This window comes from Macrobrachium rosenbergii, chromosome 4 (assembly GCF_040412425.1).
Source record: "Macrobrachium rosenbergii isolate ZJJX-2024 chromosome 4, ASM4041242v1, whole genome shotgun sequence".
In the NCBI taxonomy this organism is placed as follows: domain Eukaryota; kingdom Metazoa; phylum Arthropoda; class Malacostraca; order Decapoda; family Palaemonidae; genus Macrobrachium; species Macrobrachium rosenbergii.
Genome location: NC_089744.1, coordinates 59,897,545 through 59,924,098, shown reverse-complemented (window position 1 = coordinate 59,924,098; position 26,554 = coordinate 59,897,545). Strand labels below are relative to the sequence as shown.

The 26,554-nt window shown below is 35.3% G+C and overlaps 2 protein-coding genes across 11 annotated transcripts in view; one reads left to right on the top strand and one right to left on the bottom strand.

Moving 5' to 3' along the window:
• The window catches only part of LOC136835035 (T-complex protein 1 subunit gamma-like), a 772,440-nt gene that overhangs the window by 207,553 nt on the left and 538,333 nt on the right, over nt 1–26,554 (bottom strand). For both annotated transcript variants that reach the window (XM_067098148.1, XM_067098157.1), the window contains one exon: nt 16,326–16,391. The gene's annotated coding sequence lies outside the window, so the exon portion shown is untranslated. The remainder of the gene's footprint in view (nt 1–16,325; nt 16,392–26,554) is intronic.
• vari (MAGUK p55 subfamily member vari) overlaps nt 1–26,554 on the top strand; it is a 197,224-nt gene that overhangs the window by 73,619 nt on the left and 97,051 nt on the right. For 6 of the 9 annotated variants that reach the window (XM_067098035.1, XM_067098024.1, XM_067098009.1 and 3 more), the window contains one exon: nt 22,813–22,934. In XM_067098035.1, coding sequence (XP_066954136.1) covers nt 22,813–22,934 — 122 coding nt within the window. Of the gene's footprint in view, nt 1–6,192; nt 6,485–11,906; nt 13,014–22,812; nt 22,935–26,554 lie in introns of those variants that run through there. The other 3 variants (XM_067098090.1, XM_067098054.1, XM_067098063.1) reach the window with 2 other exon arrangements.

The window sequence follows — 26,554 nt, the reverse complement described above, 5'->3', positions numbered from 1 at the left end:
CATTGGAGGGTCAGAAAAGTCTGGTTATCCTTGCAATTTTTCCTTTTACTCTTGTAGGTTATAAAGCTTTTTTTGTCTGCCCCTTGTTTGTACAAGTTTTTATTTACATATTGATGCACTTACATTTTTTTAAATGTTTCTTGCGTTAGCCATCACTTTTTCATGGTTGCTGGGGTTTTGACTTTAACCCCCTTTTTCCTGAACGCTGTCAGGGTGAAGTATTTGATCTCTCTCCATATTTTTCCTTGAATTATGGAATTTATGTTATAAATGATGACACAGAGCATCCTATGATTATCTATCGGTCTATCTAGCATTTCGCCTTGATAGCCAGAGCATTTTGCAACCTTTAATCAAACATTGATCAGAAGCACAAAGAACAACCTTGATGTTCTCATTAGTGATCTGTACATCTGGGGGGTGTTGGCTTTCATATCGTACATGAAGTGATCCTCATAAATCAAGTGTACTAGCCCCGACATCATTAGTGTAAAGACATCTTTTAAAAAATCTCCTTCGGTTCCACATGACTGGTTTGAATCTTCATTAGCGGTGTTGCTTTGATTTTACGGCTTATTATGTTAGTCACAGGGCACAGCTATTTATTTATTTATTTTTTATTAATTGTATTCGTATGCTACTGTGCAACGCTCATTGCTGCTTCATTTCCCAAAGGATACTTGTTTTCTGGAAAATTGTCCAATAAACAGGCGGTGTTTATGCAAGACTTGACGAGGCATATCTTTGCGTAAGCGTTTTTGCGTGAATATTCCCACTCTGTTACCTTGAGCGTATCTAGAGCACTTAAAAACACGTCTAGTTAAGTAAGAGGTGGACCTCATTCACCTTCCCACGGAGGTCGGTCTCCTTGTCAAATTCGGCAACCTCAACATCCAGACTTTGTTAAACGTGAACAATATCGGCAACCCTCAACATCCAGACTTTGTTAAACGTGAACAATATCGAAGTTACAATCTCTCTTAGATTCAGTTTTAGTGTTAAGCAGATAAAACTAACTACTTGGGAGTCTGATTCATAAGTAAAGTGAGATGAAGCCAATCTTCCTTCATTTGTGAGTTGCCATATCGGGATTTTACTGTTATTCAGTGTTCCCTTTAATATGGGTTTGAATCCCCTTCACACAACGGACAGTTTCAAGTTTTTCTTTTATTACTGAGGCGGAAGTACAATTGTTTATCCTTGGTATTCCGTATTCGTGATGGCAGTCAGCGCTATTTCTCTCTCTCTCTCTCTCTCTCTCATGGTAAAAAGTTACGAAAAAGAGAACTGTACTTCCTTTTTAGCTTGTTTAAATCAACGACTTTTTCACATGTGCAGCACTTGGACATTCATGCACATGATAAGAGATAGAAACATTTCCTTAAAAAAATGATCGTGTTAGCAAAAGCAACAAGTTCATCTTTCAAACTGATTTTTCACCATATAAAAAGGCATCTTGTGGCATACACTACACACCCACACACACACACGCACATATATTGGTAAATACATGTATAAACATTTTACAGACTTATTCACACGCATATACAGTATTTGTAAATGTGTTTGTGTGTGGTCTTTTTCTGTGCTCAAACTTAAATACATACATAAACACCCTTATACTGACGTACATAAAATATATACAGTATGTATGTGTGTATATATATATATATATATATATATATATATATATATATATATATATATATATATATATATATATATATATATATATATATTCCCTTATGAGCTAGGGTTAACATCACTGTCTCTCACTCTCCTTTCTTTTTCCCCTTTCCGTTATTCCTGGATTGGGTAGGAACATTAAATAGCCTTTACCATCGGCCTCCGTATTCTTTCAATGGGAAGGCGGGGTCCATTAAGATGATGTCTGTCTTTTTTTTTTTCTCAGGAAAGTCGTGTTATCGATTTAAAAGTTCTACCACCCAAAGGAGTTAGTTTATCCAGGAGTCGCCTTAAAGGTGTTTGAATGAAAGAGGTTCTTCTTCCTCTCGCATTATTCTTGAGGATTTATTTATATACATATATCTATATATATAAGTGGGTGTATATATATACACACATGGATGCATATGAATATCTGTATATGTGTATGTATACGTTTATGTATATCATTTGCACGAGTTCCACCAAATAATTTTGGGATGAAGTTGCTAGTTCCCATAAATAACAATGAATATTTACAAGGCTTTTTTGCTGACACGATCTAGCATTTCTTCGTAGTCACCAGTCGAAGCATTTATCTGACCCAATATTGATTAACTTTGATGACAGGATGACCACCGGCTTGGCAGACGTGCTAACGCCACGGTGTATATAAATATATATGCATATATATATATATATATATATATATATATATATATATATATATATATATATATATATATATATATATATATATATATATATATATATATATATATATATATATGTATTGTGTGTGTGTACTTATCCACAGTATATATGAACTCGCACGCATGGACTCCTAAATACTGTATAATATAACAAACAATTCCTGTCAACTTCTTGTTTTCATTCCATTCATTAGGGAGTCTTTCAGACCACCTCGCGTCCCTCTTACTCCTGATGATGGCTCTGCCCTTAACAAGTTCTCCTCGCCTTCCTCTCAGACTTCTCTTGAATTCGAGGTCAGCCATCGCCTTCCTTTTCTCAACTTTCGTCTTTCGGATCGTTAGACCTTCCTTCGATATTTGTGAATATCGAATATAAATATCCCTTGTCTGCCATACGTATTCGTTATACAAAATGATGCATAGATTTGTTTAAATAAAGACTATACTTAAAGTTCTGGCTGTTAAAATTTGCCTGGCGTTTCTTGATTCGGCTCTTTCGGCGATAAGAGGCTCTTATCAAGCAATGTTTAGGGTATTGTTCATTTATCCAAAAAGGTCTTCCTTCACTCTTCTACAATAATTCAGAATTAAAACCTTATTTTTTTATCAGCATTTTGTGCTTACTTCAGATACTGACTCACTCTCTCTTCTGCAGGTCGCTTCTCTCCTCATCCTTACTTTATATCTGATTCAATGGCACGAGTCACCTCTCTCACAGCTCCGCTTACCCAGTGACCCCTGGAGCAGATTATTAATTCGAGATTCAATTTTTGATAAATACTCACTTTCTTCATACCAGACTCCTAGATCTTCATCATCCTTTGCTTTCTGCTCGTCCTTTTTCTCTCTCATTTTCTTGAGTTTAAATTTTCATTTATTTGTGAATTCACCAGTTTCCCGTTGATTCCCTCAATTTCGATTTGACTGATGATTTTGATCTATTTCAAATCAATACGATTCGGATGAAATCATTTTGATCTGTTTGAGAACATTTCGATCTGGCTTAAATAATTTCGATCTGTTGGAGATAACTTGCATCCATGACAAACTATACGCAGTTTAGAATCAGTTGCATTGGTGATGACTCACTCTTTTCAAACATCAGTGTACAAGACTTTACAGAGTTTTCTTGCTCACGAAGCCATTTTTAGTTTTTTTACCGTTTTTAGCTATTCAGTGGTAAAAAAATATATCAGCTTATCTATATCAATACGCATTTATGTGTGAGTGCCTAATTACGCTTACGAACATTCGTAGAAATATATTGCACAACCATATACACTAAATACTTACACGTGTGTGCATGTCTGAATATGGACAGCATATATTCAGGTGTTAACTTTTGAATGTATATAATGGCGAACCACAAAAATAGATATGGTGGCCAAGGACTGCACAACATAACTGAACACTAAAGCTCATCGGTAATTTACCATCTTTGGATGATCGTATAAACTGCTTTTCCTCACATAACTGTTTATCGTCACTCATTGCACCGACATGTATATCACTCAGTACTGAGATTCACGTATATCTTCTTCGTCTGTGTCTATCAAATGCCCAATTATGTAGTGTGGTGGGGATAGGAGACGTCTTCAAGGCTAACAAGTTCCCGGTGTCTGCTTTAAAGCATGCAAGCAGGCTAAGGTCGTGTTCATGTTCACAGACTTCCTTTCAAAGTGTGCATGGAATCATCTTTTTCATAGACATCTTTAATTCTCGAGCGCTCTTTTTTTTTTTATTTTCGTTATTCTGATTGTCAAAGAAACGTCATGTAGGTCTTCACTGAACGATAAATTTGTTGCTATGAAGCATGATGAGACAATGTGGCAATAATGAAAATGAAAATGCACTCGTCAATAAATAATTCACCTTGCGTGCAAGTTATTCCCAAGGTATGGTGTTTCGATATTAAAAGATATTTGTAGCTTAATATTTGTGAATATAAATGCCACGCGTGTATAAGGAACCAATATATGTATGTATGTATATATATATATATATATATATATATATATATATATATATATATATATATATATATATATATATATATATATATATATATATATACATATATATATATATACACTGTTGAGCAAATGATTACTCGTATTTATGTATTAACAGAAGAATTTATATATTTAATTTTTGTGGTGGTCTTTCGCTCAATAATAGCGGAGCCATATCTCTCAAAACGTAAAATGTCTGAAGAGTTTCGATAAAAGTGAATGTGAAAAATCCCTTCTGCTTTTTCTGAATTTTGTGTGAAATCTCCCTTCTCATCCAGAGGTATACGACTCCTTTATAGTTTTCCCAAAATTTCTTTGTCTTTGTTCAAGGACGGCAGTATCCTATTTTACTCTTATTTTCCAGTTTTTTTTTTCTTGCTGGGAGGGGCGCTGTGGATTCGTGATGATGTCTCATGGCTGGACACCTGTGATTGGAAAAGGCTTTACTAAGCAGAGTCTGAACTGGATGAGGTGTTGGGCCTTCGGTTTCCTCATCATTGTGGTTCACCAAATGGAGCCGTAATATCGATGATCACTTTCTGGAGACATGTCTGATAGTTCCTGGAGGTTGTTTAGTGAATAAAAGCTGAGCTATTCAGAGGGAAGTGGAATTCTGTCTGAGTATGAATTTAAGTTAAGTAAACGTTGAGTTTATAGAAAGAACTTGCTTTCTATTACATTGCTTTGAAAATCCATTGATATAACATTAACAAGTGATTCAATGTACGCAAAAAATGTATTTTCTTTGTATATCTTTCAGTACTTCATTTGTTAATTATGATAGTTAAATACTACCCGGTACCTGTTGCAGAAATACAATGATGTTATTTAGTATTTAGTATATTGGTGTTCGTATCAGATTCGGTTGTGTTATATGAAGACTCAAAATGAGGGTTTGGTTGTTCTAGATTCCACTAAATCAGACTGATGTCAATGCACGCTCTGAAATTATTAAGATATTAGGTTATTTTGGTTACAAAACTGTACATGTTTTTAAATGTTTTATCTAGAAGAATTGCATATTTTTCCTTTTTACTTACATAAATTTTGAACCATACACCTTTTCTCATTAGATCTCGACTCAATAGGCGTTACCTTTTCGGCTCTCAACAAGTTTATTGGAGATGAGGTTGCTGGCCCCTTACCGTCCTCCATTTGTCAGGGAATCCCACTCAGGTCTCTTGCTGGTGAGACGAGGCTGAGAGAGAGAGAGAGAGAGAGAGAGAGAGAGAGAGAGAGAGAGAGAGAGAGAGAGTTGTAACCTTATCACTAGAGTTGCTCACGCCTTGTCGTTATCATGTTTTCTATATTACATCTCGCATTTAGGCCTAAACCAGGGAATTTGCGTTGAGTGTTGACGCTACGCAATATCGTATTTCTAATATCATGGATGTATGAGAAAGTTTATGAGAGATAAAAGAGGAGAGTCGGGGGAAGAAGGAGGAGAATAAAGGTTAGGAGTAATACTACGCTGCTTGTGAAGGTCATTGTGTCTCTGATGAAAGGAAGGTCCCTAACCGCTAAATTATGATACGACCCATAGGACTACAGAAAGGTTAGGATATTGAAGAAGTGGTTTCAAGAACAAGAGAGTATATATTACACATATACTTACGTATATACATACATGTGTACACATACACATACACACACACACACACACACATATATATATATATATATATATATATATATATATATATATATATATATATATATATATATATATATATAAAAATCTGTCCAAGAATGTGTTTGGTTAGTGTATTTACCTTGATAATGTAAATAGAAAAAATTTCCAGGTTTTGCAATATTTGATCATGCAGCTAAATAAGCAAAATCCAAAGAGAACATGAGACTCTCAAACTGTAAAGGTTGAGAACAGAGAAAGACAGAGAAACTAGTGATGCCATGCTGTAACGTCTTCAGCCATACCAATTAGTATTCTTCTGTCGCAGAAAGCTCTTCCAATAACTCATCGACTTTAATAATAATAATAAAAAATGGTGTTTTTCGGGAATAAAGACGACCAGAGCTTCCTTTTGAAGTCGTTTGATAGGTTTTCATTCGGGAAACACTCCGCTTCAGAAAATGGTAAGTTTACTATTATTATTATTATTATTATTATTTCTTGGAATACGTCAATTTATATTTCTATACTTTAAACGGTCTTTAAACGTGTGGGTAATTTTTATTATGCCTTCTAGTTGTTTGATTTACTTCTAGCGTTTTGTTTACTTCGTTGTCTTATTGATGAGGTAAAATTATGCCCGTGTTTCCAACAGTTTGAAGAAGGATTGATTTTTATATTTCTTTAGCTCTTGTTTCCCCGAATAAGCTGGCTTCTCTCTTAAAGTAGGGAATGAATTAAGCAGAAAGGAGAAAATGATATCTAAAGGCATTTTTCAGGTGCGTTTCAGGTGAATACATTTTTTACTGGTTGAGAATAAAATTGATTAGCGTTTTGTGGTCTTGCGTTATTGTAGTTATCTTTGCTTCTCTTGTTTGCGCAGTTCCTAATTTAAACTAACCTACTTTTTAGGTAAAGGATATTCCTTGTAACAGAATCTTTTATATATTTTTCTCATCTGTTTATAATTAGTCAAAAATCCATCTTGAAGATTTATCTGAATATGTTGCGCATCGTAGTGAACGGTTTCGAAATATCTTTTTCGGGAAGCCACGTAAATGTCGTTACCATTCCTGGAAATTACAAACTTCAATATTGTTAAATAGATGATTGCCGAATGGTCTGCGATCGTCAAGGGCCAGTTACTATATGTATTGGCTTCCTCTTGTCTGCGGCATGTTTACTCATCTCATGTATTAATATTTAGCGAATATCAATAACATCCCAATTTACCCATTTTTTATATTTTCAGCTGACTACTTAAGAAATGTTTCTAAATGTACAGTACTGCCATCCTGTTGGCATTTATTTTTTGGGGGTGGGCGTAAGGGAAGTGGCAGGTGGGGTTTAATAAATTTATCATTTTCGGTACTTCGACAATGTAGGAATAAACATGAAAGCTCTAGGCACTAAACCTCTGCCTGTTAACTGCCTGTGATATTCTCTTGTAATAACGAGATTTACATCAAGCAATTAATCTGTCTATAAATGTACACGTATCATAGCTGGATAAAGTACATTAACAGAGAAACCAATTGCATACTATGAACTTTTTTAATTTCTTGATTTCAAGGCACAGTTACGCAAATTAATGTCTTTTGAGCAGGTTTTATTTACGTAAAGGTAAAATTGCACTCGCTGACTTATTAGGTAAGAGAAACATCACAACAAAGGTTGAGCCAACAACTTTCTTCAGGTTAGAGCTTTCGATGTTTTCCTTCCAAAACTCTCGAACTCTTTTGATCAGTATGCATGACATTCTTTCTTCCGAGTAGTTTCAAATGGTACTTGAACGGAAGATTTTAAACTCCTCAGTTTCTAGCCTTGCGTTTAAAGTTCGTGCCTAACAATACTGCCGCTTTAACAACCTCAGGGACGAGCCTTAAACCCCAATAAAGTAGATTGCTACACAGAAGTTCATCATGGAGAGATATTGTGCTCTTTCCTGCGTCATTTAAAGTTATACTTTTTGTTGGGTCGTTTGCAGAGTGACGGTGCGTAGGTTGGTGTTACCTTTGAAGACCAGGTCCAATAGATTCCCTGGAACGGTGACCGTTGCAAAAGGAAACTGGAGATGGAAAAGTTACTTTTATGCAACATTTGTTTGAATGTCCTTGTATTTTTATCTTCACCAATAAATGTTTTACCTGATAGGGTCTCTTGAGATAAATAAGGTAACAGTCACTGTAAAGTTTTAGTGCTGAATCATGGATGAACCTTCTATGCAGAACACAAATTTTCTCTTTGGGATTGCATTGGCAGAGCTATGCGCTCTCTGAGTGATCCTCACTTAATGATTAGTTACAAGGACAAATGACGTGACAATCCACTGCATTAGCATTTGTAATAAAAATAATAATAATATGACACTCAAGAGCACAAGCTGATTTCACTGCGGAGTGCCCTTGCCACAGGTATGCTCTTTACTAAGTGTGCTTGTTTCACCTAAGATAAGTACCTTTAAACCTCTTCAATATATTTCCTCACACCTTGAACCATATCCTCACTTCATCTTAGCAGCTCTCACATTTTTGTCTTATTTTCAATCAGCATCCACACTTCACCCCAGTGACTCTCCTAACATTAGTTACATCAACCCTCAAATATCTGTATGCATTAACAGGGATTAATTACCCCTCTGAAATCCTTCGTAGGCATTTTCAAACTTACTGCATCCTATTCAACTCACATATGTGCAAATATATATATATACCCAGCACACAGATATAAATACAGCCGGACTACGCGTCTGCTCATTGTACGGATACTTGATAATGTGGACTGTTTGTCCAAGAAAGCTTGTAACTTTTTGAATAAAAACTCCATTAGATACCATCCAGTTTGAATGAGGTCCTTTTAGTAATTCTACTAATGCACAAAACAATTGTGTATGTGATAAAAGTTAATATATATATTATATATATATATACATATATATATATATATATATATATATATATATATATATATATATATATATATATATATATATATATATATATACTTACATACACACACACACACATATATAGACATACATACATACATTGTCTAATACAGAATCAGGATATTTCATTTCCTTGTCTGTATTCCCAGTATGTATAAGATTCATAAATCTACTTGAAATTTGTATTTTCAACAAATAGTAGTCAATTCTTTTATTCATGGTACAGTGCTAACCTATGTTAATACTAAAAAGTTTTCTTTGAGGGACCACCCTAGCCGGTGCCAAATTCACTACTGCATTCAATTTCCCTTGTTTGAACACACGAAAGGGATTCCTCCTCTCTGTCTTTCGAAATGCTCTTTGATGCTTAAAATGCTTCTTCAGTTGCTGATTTTGCCTGGGTGTAAATGCATGATACTTTTGAATCCATACGAATTACAAAAATATTGGTAAAATCATATATTTATAATTATGAGTTTTGAAAATTGCACTAATGCTTGTATCTACTCTTCACGTGTTTTATTTGTTTTTATTATTTTTGTTTTTACTTCTAGAGTACGTTGTTTCATGTCGTGCGCGTGCGCACTTTCCTATACACACACACATTGGGTTTATGCCCGTTATTGATTATGCTAATGCATTAAGTCTTCTGCTGCAATATGCTGATGTATTGCTGCATAGAGAATACAGTAGGGGAGAAGTTTTATTTAACTTAAATTTAACTCTAAAATATCCCTTGTGCTGCGAGAGATGACGAATCTATAAAGAGAAAGTTTATGTTGTCTTTACTTTGAAAAGGTATCTTTATTATAATAATAATAATATAAAATAATAATGGTAGTTCTTAACAAGAGCCCTTATCCAGCTACCTCTCATAATTTTTTATTAATTGAACCTCACCATCAATATTGTGAAGGTTACTATTTTTCAGTGACACTTTATTTTAACCAGAAAATAATGCAATTTAGCACAAAGGAAGCAATTGATACCCCGATTATTTGACCCAAATAATTAAAAAGTGACAGGCTTTCAAGATCATAAGTCTACACAATAGCGAAACATGTCAAAAACATGAATAAGGAAATTTCTCCTAAAATAATTCAAAACAATCCTGCTCAGCTGAAGAAAACATGAAATGGATCTGAAACGGTTACTCAAAAATTCGTGAAACTGTTAAAAGTAACGTGTGCCCAAGACGACGAAGATTTTTTTTACGGTATTTTCACTGAAGACGTCGAATAGTTGCTGCATCAGGTGTAAAATACTTTGAGACAACAAGGATGTTCTCTGGCATGGTAAAGACATCATTAATTCACACGGACAGTTAGACAAATATTCAGTTATTATTACTGTTGTTGTATATATTGTTTTTCAGGAAAACCACTTTTTTGACCATTGTGACTTGAAACAAGAACAAAGACAGGAGGCTATTTTTTTGCATACTTCCCAAACTTTCAAAGATCATTAAATTCTTGACATTGCTTTTGAAGTAACCAATACCATAAGTTTAACTTATCATTAGACTTTCCAGTATCCTCAGCATCGCTTTATCTTTAAAAGTTAATTTTTTTAGCTGTAGTGATCCAAAAATATAATTAATGCTTGTTTCATGTTCGAGGTTATTGTCTTCTTTAAGGAAACTTCTCAAGTGGTGCCTTTACTTTTAGTCTTCTTAACAGTTACCGAAATCTTAACAATGGAGTTCGAGAGAATGCTAGAATATTTGCGTTTTGCTGTTGAAGGCGGATGATATTACCATCATTGCTTACTCGTGACTTTATTAGGTTTCTCCATTTAGGTAGGGGATACTGTTACATTTTTTTTTTTTGCTACTGAATGAATCGAATTCCTCTCATGTGTTTCATCATTAACCCTCCTAAAACGATGCTCTTACGAACTGCGTTCAGTACCCCTCATAGTGCTTTTCTTACGGAGGTTATTTTACTTTGCGAGGTGACTGATGACCTCATCGATGCTTTGCTAATGGAGGTTGATTTCATTCTTCAGCGCATCACTGATAATATGTCTTATGCTTTTTTGGATGCTATATGTTCGACTAAGTTGATATTGTGCGCCATGTTTACCTGGGTGAAATAATCGTATTTAATACTGCGTTGTCATTTAGGTTACCAATTTCCTTTATATTGTTTTTTCTGGAAGAAATTACTAAATCCGTCTGGATTGCTTGAATGATAGAGGATGCTGATGCTCTGGACGCTTTGTAATCTTTTGGAACCAGGTTTTACTGATGATGTTGGCTGTATAGGCGCATTATCCACGACAAAATTTTACTGACACCCTTTACAAGGCACACAATACGCGCATCCACCAAGCCCCATGGGGAAGGGAAATTTTATCATGCACACATGCTGAGCAGTATGAATATATGGTCCTTTTATTAACAATATATGAACCGTATAGCAATGGGCCCTGTAATTATCCGAGAGAATATACCACTGAAGCTCCCTCCCCCACCCTCCATGGTCCATTTCCGGTCCGGAATAAATGCGCTTGCTTCCGTGAGGTGCAGCAAGATCAGTTATGCTTTGTATTACATTTTAATTTTGTTCATTTAAGTTATTAGATTTGCTGTACTGGTTTTAAAAGGTAAAAATACAGAACTCTCTCTCTCTCTCTCTCAGGCATAATAAAAAAGAGACCTATCAAGTGTTAGCACCAACCTTCGCCGTTTATGAGAATATTTATGACCCTCGGAATAATGGTGTTTGGAATATGGCCGCCATTAAGGAGATTTTGAAACATATCGCAAAGGGCTCGCTGATTGCTGACTTAGAACGTCGAAAATTAATTTTGGTTGCATGTCATCCGGCAACCCTCAGCGTACTGCCAGTTTCAGTCACAACACAAACAAAAGTTCGAGTGTAGACTGACGCACGTACTAACATACTTTCCAAGAGCACGTGACAGCTGGACAAATTAGTGTCGCGTTAAGCCAGGTGGCGGTAGCACGTGGATCAAACAGACCTGCGGCGCTAAACTGGATTACTGTGGCAGTAGTCTGTTGATGGAATTGTGCGGTTGTCGATTATCTGCGCAACGAAAGAAAGAGAAGGAGACATCGCCTGCAGATGGCTGAGAAGTGCAGTTATTCATTGCCATACAGCGCAGCTTTTGTGGGAGTAGCCCTTGTGAAAGAGCGATTTCTGTCAAGGTCGTTGTAAAAGTTGCGGTTTTGCTTGGGAAGAGAACCCACCAAAAGGGTATATCGGAAATTAGATGGAGGATCGCAAAGATTTAACAAAATCTCCGAAATGAGATTACTGTAAAAGTGATAAAACGTTTGCTGTTTTAGACAAGACTGGCGTAGAGAAATGATGCACAAATTAAGTGGAGTTTAATTGGCAAATCATTACCGCGCTCAATGTTTTTTGAAAAGCCAACCTTTAAGCGCTTTCAGTTTCACAGAAATGAAAGGTTCAATACGGAATTTTCCTTGATCGTTTCATGAAGTTAGTGAGTTGCTGGTATCATCGTCGTACTAAAAGGACTATGTTCAGTGTGTTAAAGGTTCTATTATTTTTGGTATAGGAAGATGACAATTTCACTTCGATTATTGAGTTGGAATAATGTTGTTGAATACATTTAAGGCCAATGGTTTATCGGTTTCGGGCAGACTTCCTTTGAGCTAAACTACTCGGAATTCTCAGGCACTGCTTGTCGGCTGAATACACCCTTGGCCTTCGAAGTGCCATTGTCATAGATCAGAATAAATGTACTCTAAATGAACAGAATAATATAAAGAAATAGACTTGGCCATCTCAGAATGCAATATATATTTACGAATTAAAGATATAAAGTGACTGGCGAAGTGATTGGCGAAACGATTTTCTGTCACCTCCAAGACAGACGAGATGACATGGTCTAAATTTGTAATCTACGAATATGGATATAAATGCCATGGATTAATTAAACGTCATTATCAACAGTCTGGTATCCAGTTCTTAGCTTGCGAAACTTCTTTTATGAGGAAATTTTGGACAGTTTTACAGCAACCATGATCAAGTTTACCATGGTTCAAGTCGATCGTAAGTTGACTCGTGTTTCCATTCGTCAAGTTTCTCCCTTAGTACTCGCGCTTAATCTTTAAGATTATCTGAATTGCAAATTCGCAGGGAGTTTCATTTCCTGAATATTTGAGAAATGCTGTTTATATGATTTATTGCACTTTCGGTAAGCTTAGATGTCGGAATATTCATATTTATGCTTAACTTTACAGAATAGTAGCTCGCAGCGCAATCATTTATACTTTTAATTTTCTTCTTTCTTTCATTTTGATTTTGAATGGTTTGTTGACGATGAAGGTAAATGACTTTAGAAACACGCATTATCTGTAGTTAATATGAGTACTTGGAAGATTATCGTACTATATGTGAGGCAAAGAGGAAATATACTATAAGAAATTAGTATTTTTTCTCTGTTTTGAAGAGCTGCATACTTGCTGTTTAGGAACAGTAAATGAATGATTCACTTTACTCTCCTTTTAAAATGAACTTCTGTCTATTTTTTTTCTTAAAGCAGAAAGGAAAACCTCAAGTGAAGGTCTTCTCCACATGACTCATACGAATAATTCAAGGTCTTGCTATTATTATTATTATTATTATTATTGTTATTATTATTATTATTATTATTATTATTATTATTATTATTATTATTATTATTTATCTTTTACGACTCGGAAGAAGATATTTCCCAAAAAAAGGTAAATTTCTTCACAAAATGCTTTAGCTTGGGTCACGGTCGACTTGAGGTACAGTATATTGTGACTTCAGAATCTGTAATCTGTCAAAATGAGATTTCCTTTTACTCGTTACTGGATAGGAAATGCACTAAGCCGTGTCTTAACTATTGATTTTTAACCGCCATTGGTCGTAGGCCAGGTGTAAGGGTCTGGGAGCGTATGTTATTCTCAGCTTCCCATGCGTTCGTTCATCATTCAAAATTACGACAGTGATTGCTAGCGTGTCCACTAGCGTGCAATGGTATGCCCCTACATATGTAAAACTTCCCTTTGCAAGCATCGTTTGAGTTTGATTCGAGTTTGCCAGTGCATTTGCAAATAAATGATAATGTGGGCAGCATAGTCAAACAACCTTTGTGGGGAAAATACATACGATGAGATGGAAGGAAAAGAACGATTTAATATAAACAGTTGTGTCAAGGACCCACCCCCGTCGATCATGGCAGATGCGTCCATAGAAATCCGGAATCGAGAACAGATGTGAGTCAGTAATTAAAACGGTAGATTGATGTGTTGCCAAGTTTGACAACAAATGTTGGGGAGTATAGTGCTTGTTAGGTGTAGTGAATAGACGCCATTACTCCTAGGTTCTGGAATCCTTCCTACTGGTTTCAGACCTTTTTGCTTTATAATCACACGGTACTTAAAGGCCAGGCACGTAATGTGATATTCCTTTTCCCGGCGGGCTAACAATAAATTTGCGCATTTATCTTTGTTTTTTAGCCCTTATTTAGGACGGGTTCGCAAACTCTCTCTCTCTCTCTGTATATGTATACATATATATGCACACATTATATATACATATACATAAACATACATACATACATACATACATACATACATATATATATATGGTTCAAGTGCATGCATGCGCAAGTATATAACGACACAGACAAAAGTGCACAGTGATTGCATAAGAACTGTTATATGCGTTACTTCTTATTTGGGGAGCTTTTATGGATATTGCTAACAGCAAAAGGCATGACAAACCAAAATGGGAACGAAGACCTCTAAGTTGGAATCCATAGTAAGTTGGGAGCTTCGTTGAGAGAGAGAGAGAGAGAGAGAGAGAGAGAGAGAGAGAGAGAGAGAGAGAGAGAGAGAGAGAGAGCAGGTGGAGACTATTTGGGATACGTTTATTGTCAAATTCGTAGCACTTTTACTTATTTAGAGTTGTCAGAGTTTATGATTAAGATGATTTTCTGTCGTTACTGCTGGTATCATATTATAGCCTACCTACTTTTTGAGGACAATGTTGAAAACATACGTTTTTTATGAACTTGCAACAAAATCTTTGAATTCTGTCGTGCAGGTGTCATTAATGTTAGTAATATTCTTGCCTTTTATAGTTAGTAATAGTAACAACCGACACCATCTGCATTTCATCTAGGTCACCGGAACGCGTAACGCAGATATATTTTCATCACCGTTTTGTACAGAAGCTCGTAAAATGTTAAAGAACTTTCCCGTCATACGCTAAACAATAGTCGAGTGTCGGCAGTGATGGGAGGACTTGCTGAGGGTTTGGAGCAGGGTGGTACTACGGTACAACCCATTGTTAACGACCTCTGCTACCTGTAATGTTATCATTTTTGCATATTCCATTGTGCTGTCGTCGTTACTTATCTTTCTTGCAAACTGATTTGCAGAGATGATTTTGGAGAGAGAGAGAGAGAGAGAGAGAGAGAGAGAGAGAATGTTATTATTTTATATTTTCGTTGATCAAATTTTGGTACTGTGTTGTACTTTATTTTGTCTCTTTACGCAATAGTGAACTTAAATCTTCGACTTCGAAATTTCCTCCTGATTCTTGCGTCCGTAAATTACAAAGATGAGAACTGCTTTAAAACTTCAGGACTAAAATTAATCAAAATTTCACAAGGGGCCGATCAAAGGGTTTTTTAAGGTAATCAGCCACGATGGAGTCTTGCGTTCAGTATTTCCTGAAGAAAAGATAATTCGCTTAGGCTTTAGAAAGAGTTCTTTATCGTGCTTTTAATGGAGACCGGTCGTAGAGCCATAAGAAATCGATTTAAATCTGGAGCTGTTCCGGATCGTGGCTAATTACCTTAAAAAACCCGCGCTATTTTTAATTACAGTCCGAAATCGATCAGACGAAACTGTTCCGCGTGGCTGGAAGTTAATGAACATATGTTAATGATATATTAACTGGGCAATATGTGAAAAAAAAGAAATCGCAATAGCTTTAAGTTAAAATGGGATTTCCTATGCAATTCTTGACTAAATTCGCATATTTCTTATAGTTATGAATGGTACGTCCTGTGCATATTTTTAAGTACAAGGTCTGTGAGCTTCATCGACCTCCATAATACGTAACAGACAGCTCAAACTACACAATTCTGTCAGAATAGCGCTTTCGGTGCAGACTGCTAGATGCCGTAACTGAATTTTATTAGCAGATTTCTGTACAGATCACCATATGACATCTGGAATGGTCCTCCTATGGTTGCAAGCCCCAAGCCATTTCTGCCTATAGCTACAATATCGTAACTGATGAAAAGTCTGCAATATCCTATTTTCTCCATAATAAACATAACCATTGTATGGACAAATTTTACCATGTCTCAAAATTACTCACATGAAGTTGCCCTTCTTCCTAAAGTTGAGATTTCAGATGATCCGGGTGTCTGCTTAAGTTTGATGCCTGAAATGAAACCAAACGAATCATGTTATCGTTCATCCTTATTTTATTCCAGTGATAAACCATTCAATATAAACATTTTCTTCAAGGCTTCATTTAATGAGAGTTTAAAAACGGTTCATTATTTACAGAGGTTTGCACCCTTGAGCCTGTATATTCGTTGATGAATTGATGAACGAAGCTTGTTTTCATCAGGAGATACTATAAAAACAATTATGGACTTCAATTTCATTCCTCAAATAAAAATATAAGTATCAGTTTTGGGAGTGCTCGACAGACGACCTCGTTCTTTACCTGTCCCACAGCCTGGGAAAAACTTAGCCCAGTTTTCGGGGCCTTTGCCCATGCAAGGAAAAGTCGAAGTTTTTGTTGCTATTCAGTTTTAATTTCGATTTATTTAGCTTGTGTTTGTTTTAAATCAACTCGACTCATGAAACAAATAAAATATGCTAATTACCAGAAATTCCTCTAAAATAAAAGTAACTGTTTCAAATTTTTCTTATATTTACATTAAGATTTTATGTTTCTTACTCTTAGCCTTGAGATAGCATCATAATTTACTAATATTATCTACCGTTTAACCGTAATTCACCTTTCCCTACCTGGTCTTGCAACATTAATTTTAGGGGTAGCTGATAGAGGCCGCTTTGGAGAATTTCTCTCTCTCTCTCTCTCTCTCTCTCCATAAAGTGGCACGCTTGACAAAACGATAAACAAGATTTTGACCTACTCCACGCCCGCCTTTTCCTTGTCTTTGGAAAAATACTTCGTTTACACCAGGATTTAATCTTCTCTCTCTTGGTAACAGTTTTTTTCACTCGTAGAGGATGGAAAAAACTCATACCAAAGAGAGAGAGAGAGAGAGAGAGAGAGAGAGAGAGAGAGAGAGAGAGAGAGAGAGAGAGAGAATGGGGGTGCTTGAGGGCGGATACAACTGGCTTGTTTATTGTTTGTATGGTTTCAGTTAATTCTTTTGCTAATCAATTATTACATTTAAAGTGACTGGTGTAGAGCTTTCCCATGTATTAGGTCATTCCTTTTTTTACTTAATATCGCAGTTTCCTTTGTATTTATCCTCCAATATTGCTCTGGACATTTACGAGTGACGCTGAATTTTTTACGAGTATCATTTTTATTATACACATTGTTAGATGTCAGTCGTTGATATTTAGTTATTCTTTCTAAGTGTCTACTATTTTTAATAGTTGAAATATAAGTATTAAAACGCTCCTTTAAAGGGATATTATTATAGGCTAAAATTACTCGATATATTGTGCTGTGCAGTTTTGTAAACCTCTCTTTCTCTCTCTCTCTCTGGGGTCATATTCATAAGGTCCATTGTTTCGATCCCGGCCACCAGTCAACCCAGTTATGAATGGATACCGACCCCAAGTGGAGTCAAGAAAAGGTTATGGGGCTATATATATGTATTTGTTCAGACTGGCATGCGTACGTATGAATATGTGTTGGGGTCTATGTGAATGATTTTTTTTTTTCTGTTTTTTAAATTTTTATTTTTATTCAACAACGCTAGCCACCGCTTATATGAACAGGTAATTATCTACGCAAAACTCTACATGCGTTTGCATCTCTGTGGGATTTAGTATGAGTGGTATGAATTCCTTCCTTTAATTTTGAATATTTCGAAAATTATACATTACTTTATGCTAAAATTTTAAATAATAAATGTCAACTCTTTGCAATGTGAGCATAAAGCGATCAGAAACCTATTTAGCACACGCAGACTAAAGGAATATATTCTTGTCAAATGTCTGGATTGACATGTCCTTTCCCATTTTCTTTAGTAGGATAAAACCCAGAGAAATATGAGAAACGGTATTCAAATTTACGGCCCAAAACCAGTTTACGTAGGTAGCGGATCTCTAGCAATGCTATATGCAACTGTTGCACCCACTGCGTGGTCACCCCGCGTAAAGAATTTTTATTTGAAATCAGATAGTGTTCCTTCCTTTTCATAAAAGACTTTGACTCATTCATGCAATCTTTCTCTCACTACGTTGGTTCTAAGGAGACAAACACCATGTCGTACGTTTCTAGGCATTCTCTCTCTCTCTCTCTTTCCGGCATACATAATGTTTATCCCTGTATTGAGAGTTTGCGTATTTTTGACGTACTTTGAGTAATGTAACATTTTTATTTCTTTTTTGCTAACCTCGCGTTTCTGCTGAATCACGAAGGCACAAAGGACTTCATATTTTTGTTTGATTTTAGTCTTCATCACCTTTTAGACTATATTTATGATAGATTGATAGATAGATAGATAGACAGATACTGTATCGTCGGAAAAAAAAACGGAATTCATATTAGGTGAAGTAAGAATAGATGCGTGGTCATTTCTTTGGTAAGTGCAGAAATGTGAACCCGCAGATCGTGGAGAGATTGTGCTTATAAATTTTGTTCATGACTTATTTAGCCTTAGCATATTTGTCTATATTTATTCTTTATATTATCGTTTCAATTGAAGAGAACCAAAGGAATTTTCATAGGCTTGTAGTACTATTAAAAATGCGTAGTGTTGCTACTTAAATGGAATAAAATACGAATTCCACACTGAAAATTAAGTAGAGAGAGAGAGAGAGAGAGAGAGAGAGAGAGAGAGAGAGAGAGAGAGAGATACCATGTTGTACATTTTCACATATACAAAATCTCATAATTAGGGACCAATAATATTACGCTGTTTCTTCATCATTGCATCGATGTGTCACAATCTGTTCATTGACGTCAAAGTGGGAAAATCGTCCCACCCGGAGATGTAATGATCAGTGTTGTACTGAAACTATATCCCCAAGGAATTAGCAACCTGGAACTCATACCTGTACTTTTCAGGCTGCCGAGGATAGGTTTAACATAACCTGACCGAACACAAGACAACCCCCTCATACCACTCGCTTCACTGCGGAGGAGGTACTTAAGCACACAGGAAAATCTGTAACTTAATATATTTGTCAGCAATGTATCATATTACAGCGTGTTCAACTTTCACTTTCATTTTTCTTAATTATCTTGGACGCTAGTTCTTGACTGATAGACAAATTGGTATGAATACTGTGAACATAGCTTTCGAAAATATTTGAAAGGTTAGAACTCCTCTCCGTCGCCCACTAGGGCTTAAGCACGAGTTCACTCTCCAGAATACACCGCGCACGAACTGTGATCTCTTCTGTCAACAGTTTTAATCCCCCTCTTCTCTTCTGTCCTAGAATTCGAAACTTGTCTGTATATATGGGGTTCGTTAATTTTTTTTGCTCTCCAAAATGAATATGTAAACTTGAACGGGAAAAATATATTAATTTTCTTGTTTAATTTTCTTTAGGAAACTGAAGTACGTTATGAGTTTTGACTATAAGGTTTCTCCATTTAAAAACCACCTGTAATAGTTTTTTTTTATACCCTGCGGTAATTTCAGGGAGGTTTATATTAGCCTTTTTTCACTGTTCGAGTATTACCGGTAATATATTCTGCTCGATTTTCACTCCCAAGCAAAGACAGCAAATCTGTCCTGTCCAGAAGTTTAGACAAAGATGCTCTTTGGGGCAGGGCACCAAGTTAATCTGTTAATCGTAATTATGGTTATTTCTGGTAATCGGATAGCCGCGTTCGTTTGCATTATTCAGTAGCCTGTGTGATCTAAGGCAACGTTCAAGTGTAGTTTTTGATCATTTACTTGAAAATCGTTTCTCTTTTTGTAGACAAATATTTGAAGGGGGTGATTTCTTTAGGAATAACAATGCCTATCTTGTCTCTCTCTCTCTCTCTCTCTCTCTCTATCTATCTCTCTCAGTAAGACACATTAGAAAATGAACTTTAAAGACAAAAGCAGCATGAAGTTCTTTGCAGCATCCTTTCGCCCTTAGCTGCATTTTTGTTCTTTGATGCTGTTCCATTTGGTCTCTTCCACCCAGCTGTCCAATTTCTTCAATGTTGTCTTGTTTTAATTTTCCCCTCTCATTTGAGTACAAATCCCTGTAACGAACGGCATGAGCAAAAGCAATGACTGAATGGTTTGGTTAAACAGGTACAACTAAAATGACATGGTAGAACGAACCTGAAGAACCATTATCCCCGTCTAAACATAAATGAGGAATTTGTAGTTTGCATGGACGCATAACCGCCATCTCAGTATCATTCAGGACTTCATAAGGGAAAAAGAATATTTTCATTACATTACTGTCCACTACCGCATTGTTATAACTATTAATTTCTGTTATTTTGATTGGTGTCCATGAGTACAACTTTTGGGATAAATTGTATAATTACCTGTGTTAAAAAGCAAATGTACGTTGGTTGAAGTATTCTTTTAGCATCCCACAACATATGTGGAGAGTTATCAGAATTTCTTCAGAAATTATTATTATTATTATTCAGTTTTAATTTATCATAATCATTATTGTCATGAATTTACTGTCGTTTATGTAAAGGGTTCTGTGAAAGTGTGTTAAATTCTTGAATTAGATCATAACAGACCTTCAACAGGGAGCTGAATACCGAAATCTTTTGAAATCTTGGTCCTCTTCAACAAACAATGATTTCAAAGTTTTACGCAGTATATTTATTTATAGTACAAAGATTGCCGAAAAGGCGAAGAATGCCACAGGTATGGTCAAATTTTCAGATATGTCGAAGAAATCATTGCTAGGAATGTTTCAGTGCAATGAAGCTTTCCAAAAACAGATTTTCTAATGATTTCCATGAGAGAAATGTTTATGATGGTAAGTTGGGCGTGGCTTCGCATGCTCTCCTTTCTATCAGGAGTCGTTTATCATCTTCTTGTGTGGTTGGTTTTCACCACAAAACCGACGTCTTAATTGGTCAATTTCCTCTTCTTTATAACCTGTCCGTGAATTCAGGCCTCTCTTGGAATCTGGTGAAATTTTATGTGAGTGAAAGTCAGTTTGACTTTATGATAAGTCCCACATATTTTTTTTTATTACTTTACCTCTATTGAACGAACGTTATTCCCAGGTTTGGGTTTTGTAATTTTCCTGCTGTTTACTTTACGACTTTTATTTCATATTGTCTGTTAAATGGAATGTTTGAAGAGAACGCTGGTTTTTAGAAATCAAGTATGAAAAACTACACAGTCCGTATTTTCATTTCAAAGGAATCGCAATAAAAATTCAAATAACTCAAGTTCCGAATCCATAAATCACTGTAGGCCTACTTCCTAGTCCTAAAGGTGAGCAATGACGCTTTGAAAATTCTTATTTCTGAAGGCTCTGAAGACCTTCTGACGACCCTCATCTATGTCTTATTATTGTAATAGGCTTAGCATTTGCGTGGTTCATTCCACGTGTCACTTAACACGAGTTGGGAATAAGGAGCTCTAAAAATACAGGTCTGAATGAACAGAAAACCTGATATTCCGACTTTGGCGACGAAGTTGGAATGCCAAAGGGATTTCTGGGCGATGTTTCAGCACAGTTTATTGTCATTTTCACGTGTTTGCAAAGGTCAGTTCATTTTTCAAAATGAAATGTCTTTTTCGGAAAAAATGTTGCCAATTTCCTGCTTACTATTCCACAAAGAGCATTCCTTCTTTTGATTAAAGGGAAAGCAGTCAGAGAGAGAGAGAGAGAGAGAGAGAGAGAGAGAGAGAGAGAGAGAGAGAGAGAGAGAAAGAGAGAGATTTCGGTATTTATATGACATATTAGTAGTTTTGTTCTTATATTATACACACATTGATAAGGGGCCACACCTTTGGCATAGAATTCCTTACAGAGAGAGAGAACAACTCCGTGGATTTTTCTTTTATTTGTCACTGTTGTTTACAAGCATGTGGCATTATTTGTTTTGCATGTCAGAATTCTCTTATCTATAGTTGTTGTGTGTGTGTGTGTGTGTGTATGAGAGAGAGAGAGAGAGAGAGAGAGAGAGAGAGAGAGAGAGAGAGAGAGAGAGAGAGAGAGAGATTTCGGCATTTATATGAGATATTAGTAGTTTTGTTCTTATATTATACACACATTGATAAGGGCCACACCTTTGGCATAGAATTCCCTTACAGAGAGAGAGAACAACTCCGTGGATTTTTCTTTATTTGTCACTGTTGTTTACAAGCATGTGGCATTATTTGTTTTTGCATGTCAGAATTCTCTTATCTATAGTATGTTGGTGTGTGTGTGTGTGTGTGTGTAGAGAGAGAGAGAGAGAGAGAGAGAGAGAGAGAGAGAGAGAGAGAGAGAGAGAGAGAAATGTATATAATTTCTAAAAGCCTTTGGTTTTTTCAAGAAATAATAAAAAAATAAATACCTGAAGTTGTACATACTTCCGATGTTCTGTGATTTTAAACATTTATTATTACTGTTTTATTTATTAGTTTTCTTTTTGTACATTATGTCGAGGCATTTTGTTGTCGACTGAGCTCTTTGTTTATGTTAACATAATTTACGTATTTGCTTGTTTACAGCCGCGTACGAGCACGTGGTGGAGAGGATGGGGGAGCTAAACGGAACGGCCGACGCCCATCACACAGACCTTCTCTTCCTGAAGGGGCTGATGGACTCGCCCATCATGAAGTCGCTTGTTAAGGTAAATAACATTACTTTTTTTATTTCTTTCACTTTTGCACCAAGAGTGAGATGCACAAAGCAAGCCCAGTGCAATAAAAGAAAGAGGGAAAAGTACAAAAATGTACATACCAAGAATTCCCAGAACATACATATAAAGAACGGCGTCCTCACGCTCTTGTTTTCCATTATTTTGGGGATTATATAATAGGTTAGTAAGTACGGAAGAGAGCGTACAGATAATATAAAGAAATAAGAGAATAGAACAATGAAAGTAGGAACTTCTAAAGGATTGTGACTAAAAACCAGTGTTTATTCAATACTCATGTGGCATCACATGTTAACAATTTGGCCTTTTGTGTTTTTTAAAATTTACTTTCAATTATAGTACTTGAATATTCATACACTGAGGCCTTGTGTACTGTGGTTGCAGACTGAAAAGATCAATAGACAATCATATCTGTTATTCGTAGTCGGTTGCTGGCCACTTTTCGGCATAGTATTCCCAACTAAAGCTGACCAATAACTCGATTCGTCGGTTAAATTTTTTTTTTTTTTTTTGTCAGGAAAATGCTCGATAAAGGGCTCAGCTCGGATGAATTTATTCCGAAGGCTCCAGAATAGTGAGGAATTTTTAGTACTTTTCTGTTTTCTACCTAAACAATAATAGGTATGTTTCGCCCAGTTCAAGTAATTGTAGAAATTGAATTTTGATAATATATTGTACCAAACATATATTTTTGTTAAGAGGAACTAGGAAACGAAAAATTGCTTTATTGATGATATTCATTACTATGATATTTTCTGTTACGATGGGAATTTTATAAATATTATTACTCGGAACTTTGCTGACAGCTATTTCAGTCTCCATGCAGGCGAAGATTGATAAAAATTCCATCATTCTAAAAAAAAAAAAAAAAAAAAAAAAAAATTCTTTTTGTGTGGTGGTTATTTCGAAATGTCCACTAGCTGTCTCAGTTAGCGAAGATTGAGTTACTGAGTTATAAAAGAGGTGAATATGAAATAGATAAAACATGAAAATATGTATATGAACTTCCTGTTACATTGTCTTTTTGCTATTATTGTCATTATTTTCATTTTATTACTGACAGCAGCAGCATTACCAGTGATTAGATTAAAGGGGACAAGAAACTAGCAAAATATATACTTACATTCCAGAAATTTTTATTGACACCATTGACACTGCATTTATAAAAACCTGGTGTCCTTAACATAGCACCATTTCCGATGAAATAAAACTATTTTGCGTAACGAATTGCTGTAAAGCTGCCCTTTGTTTATTATTTATACTTCCTAGTTGAATTTGGATGGAACACGTGACTTGTTGAATTTGGATGGAACACGTGACTTGTTAATCTATTTTTGTGTGATTTGTGTCTTATAATTCGATAAGGCTGTTCTTACACCTATTAGTTTTAGTTAGTGTCGTTGACCGCTTCAGATTTGTGTGCAGCATGTTTGGATTGACTTACGCTTGATTTTCATACGTGTGTATCTGTTTCTTACCAATTTGTTAATTTAATTTTTATCAACCAAGTACAGTACAGAAAGTTAGGTAGAGCACATGCAGTTAAACTTTCTATTTGGAGCTAAATACCTTTATTGATACCCCCCTGTTTTTTATTGATTACTCGTTTGCCAAAAACAAACAAAAAGTAGAGAGATGTATACGAGCAGTCTTCGATTTTGTTCCCGTTAAGAATGTTTCCCGATGACGCGTTAGGTACGATCAGATTATTGTCCCTCCCCCCCTTCTCTCTCTCTCTCTCTCTCTCTCTCTCTCTCTCTCTCTCTCTCTCTCTCTCTCTCTCTCCTTTCAATGAGTTCGTTGCCAGATACGAGAAGCCTATAATGATTTTTATCCCTGGAAATAGTGAAATGAAGCAGAGAGGAAAAAATGTTCAACAACATCGTTGAGTCCGGAATGTGCTCGAAAGAACTTCTCTTGACATTCAGCAGAATATTGATTTTTCTTTTGAATAAAGAGCATGAGAATTCTGAATCAAAGGAGAGCATTCGCAAAAGATTAGAGGATGAATAAAAAGTAACTGCATGTACACACACGGTTTTATATATATATATATATATATATATATATATATATATATATATATATATATATATATATATATATATATATATATATATACATATACATACATTTATATATATACATATATAGCTAGACAGATAGACAGATGTATTTATGTATGTATACATACATATGTATGTAATACAAACATACATACAAATATACATACATACATGTATGTATGTATGTATATTTCTGTATTTGATTATCTGCCTTCATTTTGAATATTATTGGTAGATCTTCTTACAGAATAGTTACTGAAAGTCTCTGATATAAATATGATTCTTTTGTAAGTTATCAAAAGAAACGAGGTAAAGGTTCTACACATTTAGTTTTGCAAAAGCGAAACCAAGAGAAACAGACGATTTCCGCACCCGAATGTCTGTACATCAAATTGATTTGTGTTTATCCACAACTTGGAGCAGTTTACATTGGCTTTCCAAGAATAGATGCCGAATTTAGGCAGATTTCAACTGCTCCGGAGTTTCTTACTCTATTTACTTATTCCACTGAATTCTTTCTCTCTTTCTCTTTACTACTTCTTAATGGTCAAAAGTACAGTAAACAAACTACCGAGTGTTTCTCTCTCTCGAAAAAAAAGAGAGAAGGAAAACTAGACTTAGATTCAGCTAAAAAATAAGAACTTTGAATGAGTAATTTTTGATGGCAAAAATGATTGAAATTCGAATATATTTTTGGAACATATTTTGTTCCCTTTGCTTTGATTTCTGGTATTTAATAATAATAATAATAATAATAATAATAATAATAATAATAATAATAATAATAATAATAAAACAAATGCAAGTTTTTAGACAGTCTTTCAGTTTCATCAGAAGAATACTTGATGAACTTAGTATTGTCTATGGATTGTTTCTGTGAATGAACGAGAGCTCCCACGGACGTAGAAGAGAGAGAGAGAGAGAGAGAGAGAGAGAGAGAGAGAGAGAGAGAGAGAGAGAGAATTAATACCTCGCTTACCTTCCCGGATGTCATGCATTAATAGCCAACAATTTACAACATCGCTGGTGAGATAGGTAATCGACTTCCACGGTGCGATTTAGATTATCTTTATAACCAACGCGTCGACATCAGGTAAGGTAAACAGAGCTGTGGACTTAGCTGCCTGTTAAATGGGAAGATCTGTTTGACGGATATCTTTGAAAGGAAATATTATTAACGAAGTCTTATATTATGATGATGGTAATCCACGCATACTTCTTTACTACATACACACACACATGTATGTATGTATGTATGTATGTATGTATGTATGTATGTATGTATATATATATATATATATATATATATATATATATATATATATATATATATATATATATATATATATATATATATATATATATATATATATAGAGGGACATGCATGTTGATATCATGACTTTATTAAAGTTGCTGGTTTCTGCACCACAAGTCCCATTTTCAAGGCTAAAAAGACAAACAAGTTTACAGTCATTAAAATGACCCAGACAAGAACGAAAATTAAAAATTACATTGTTATAAAATTA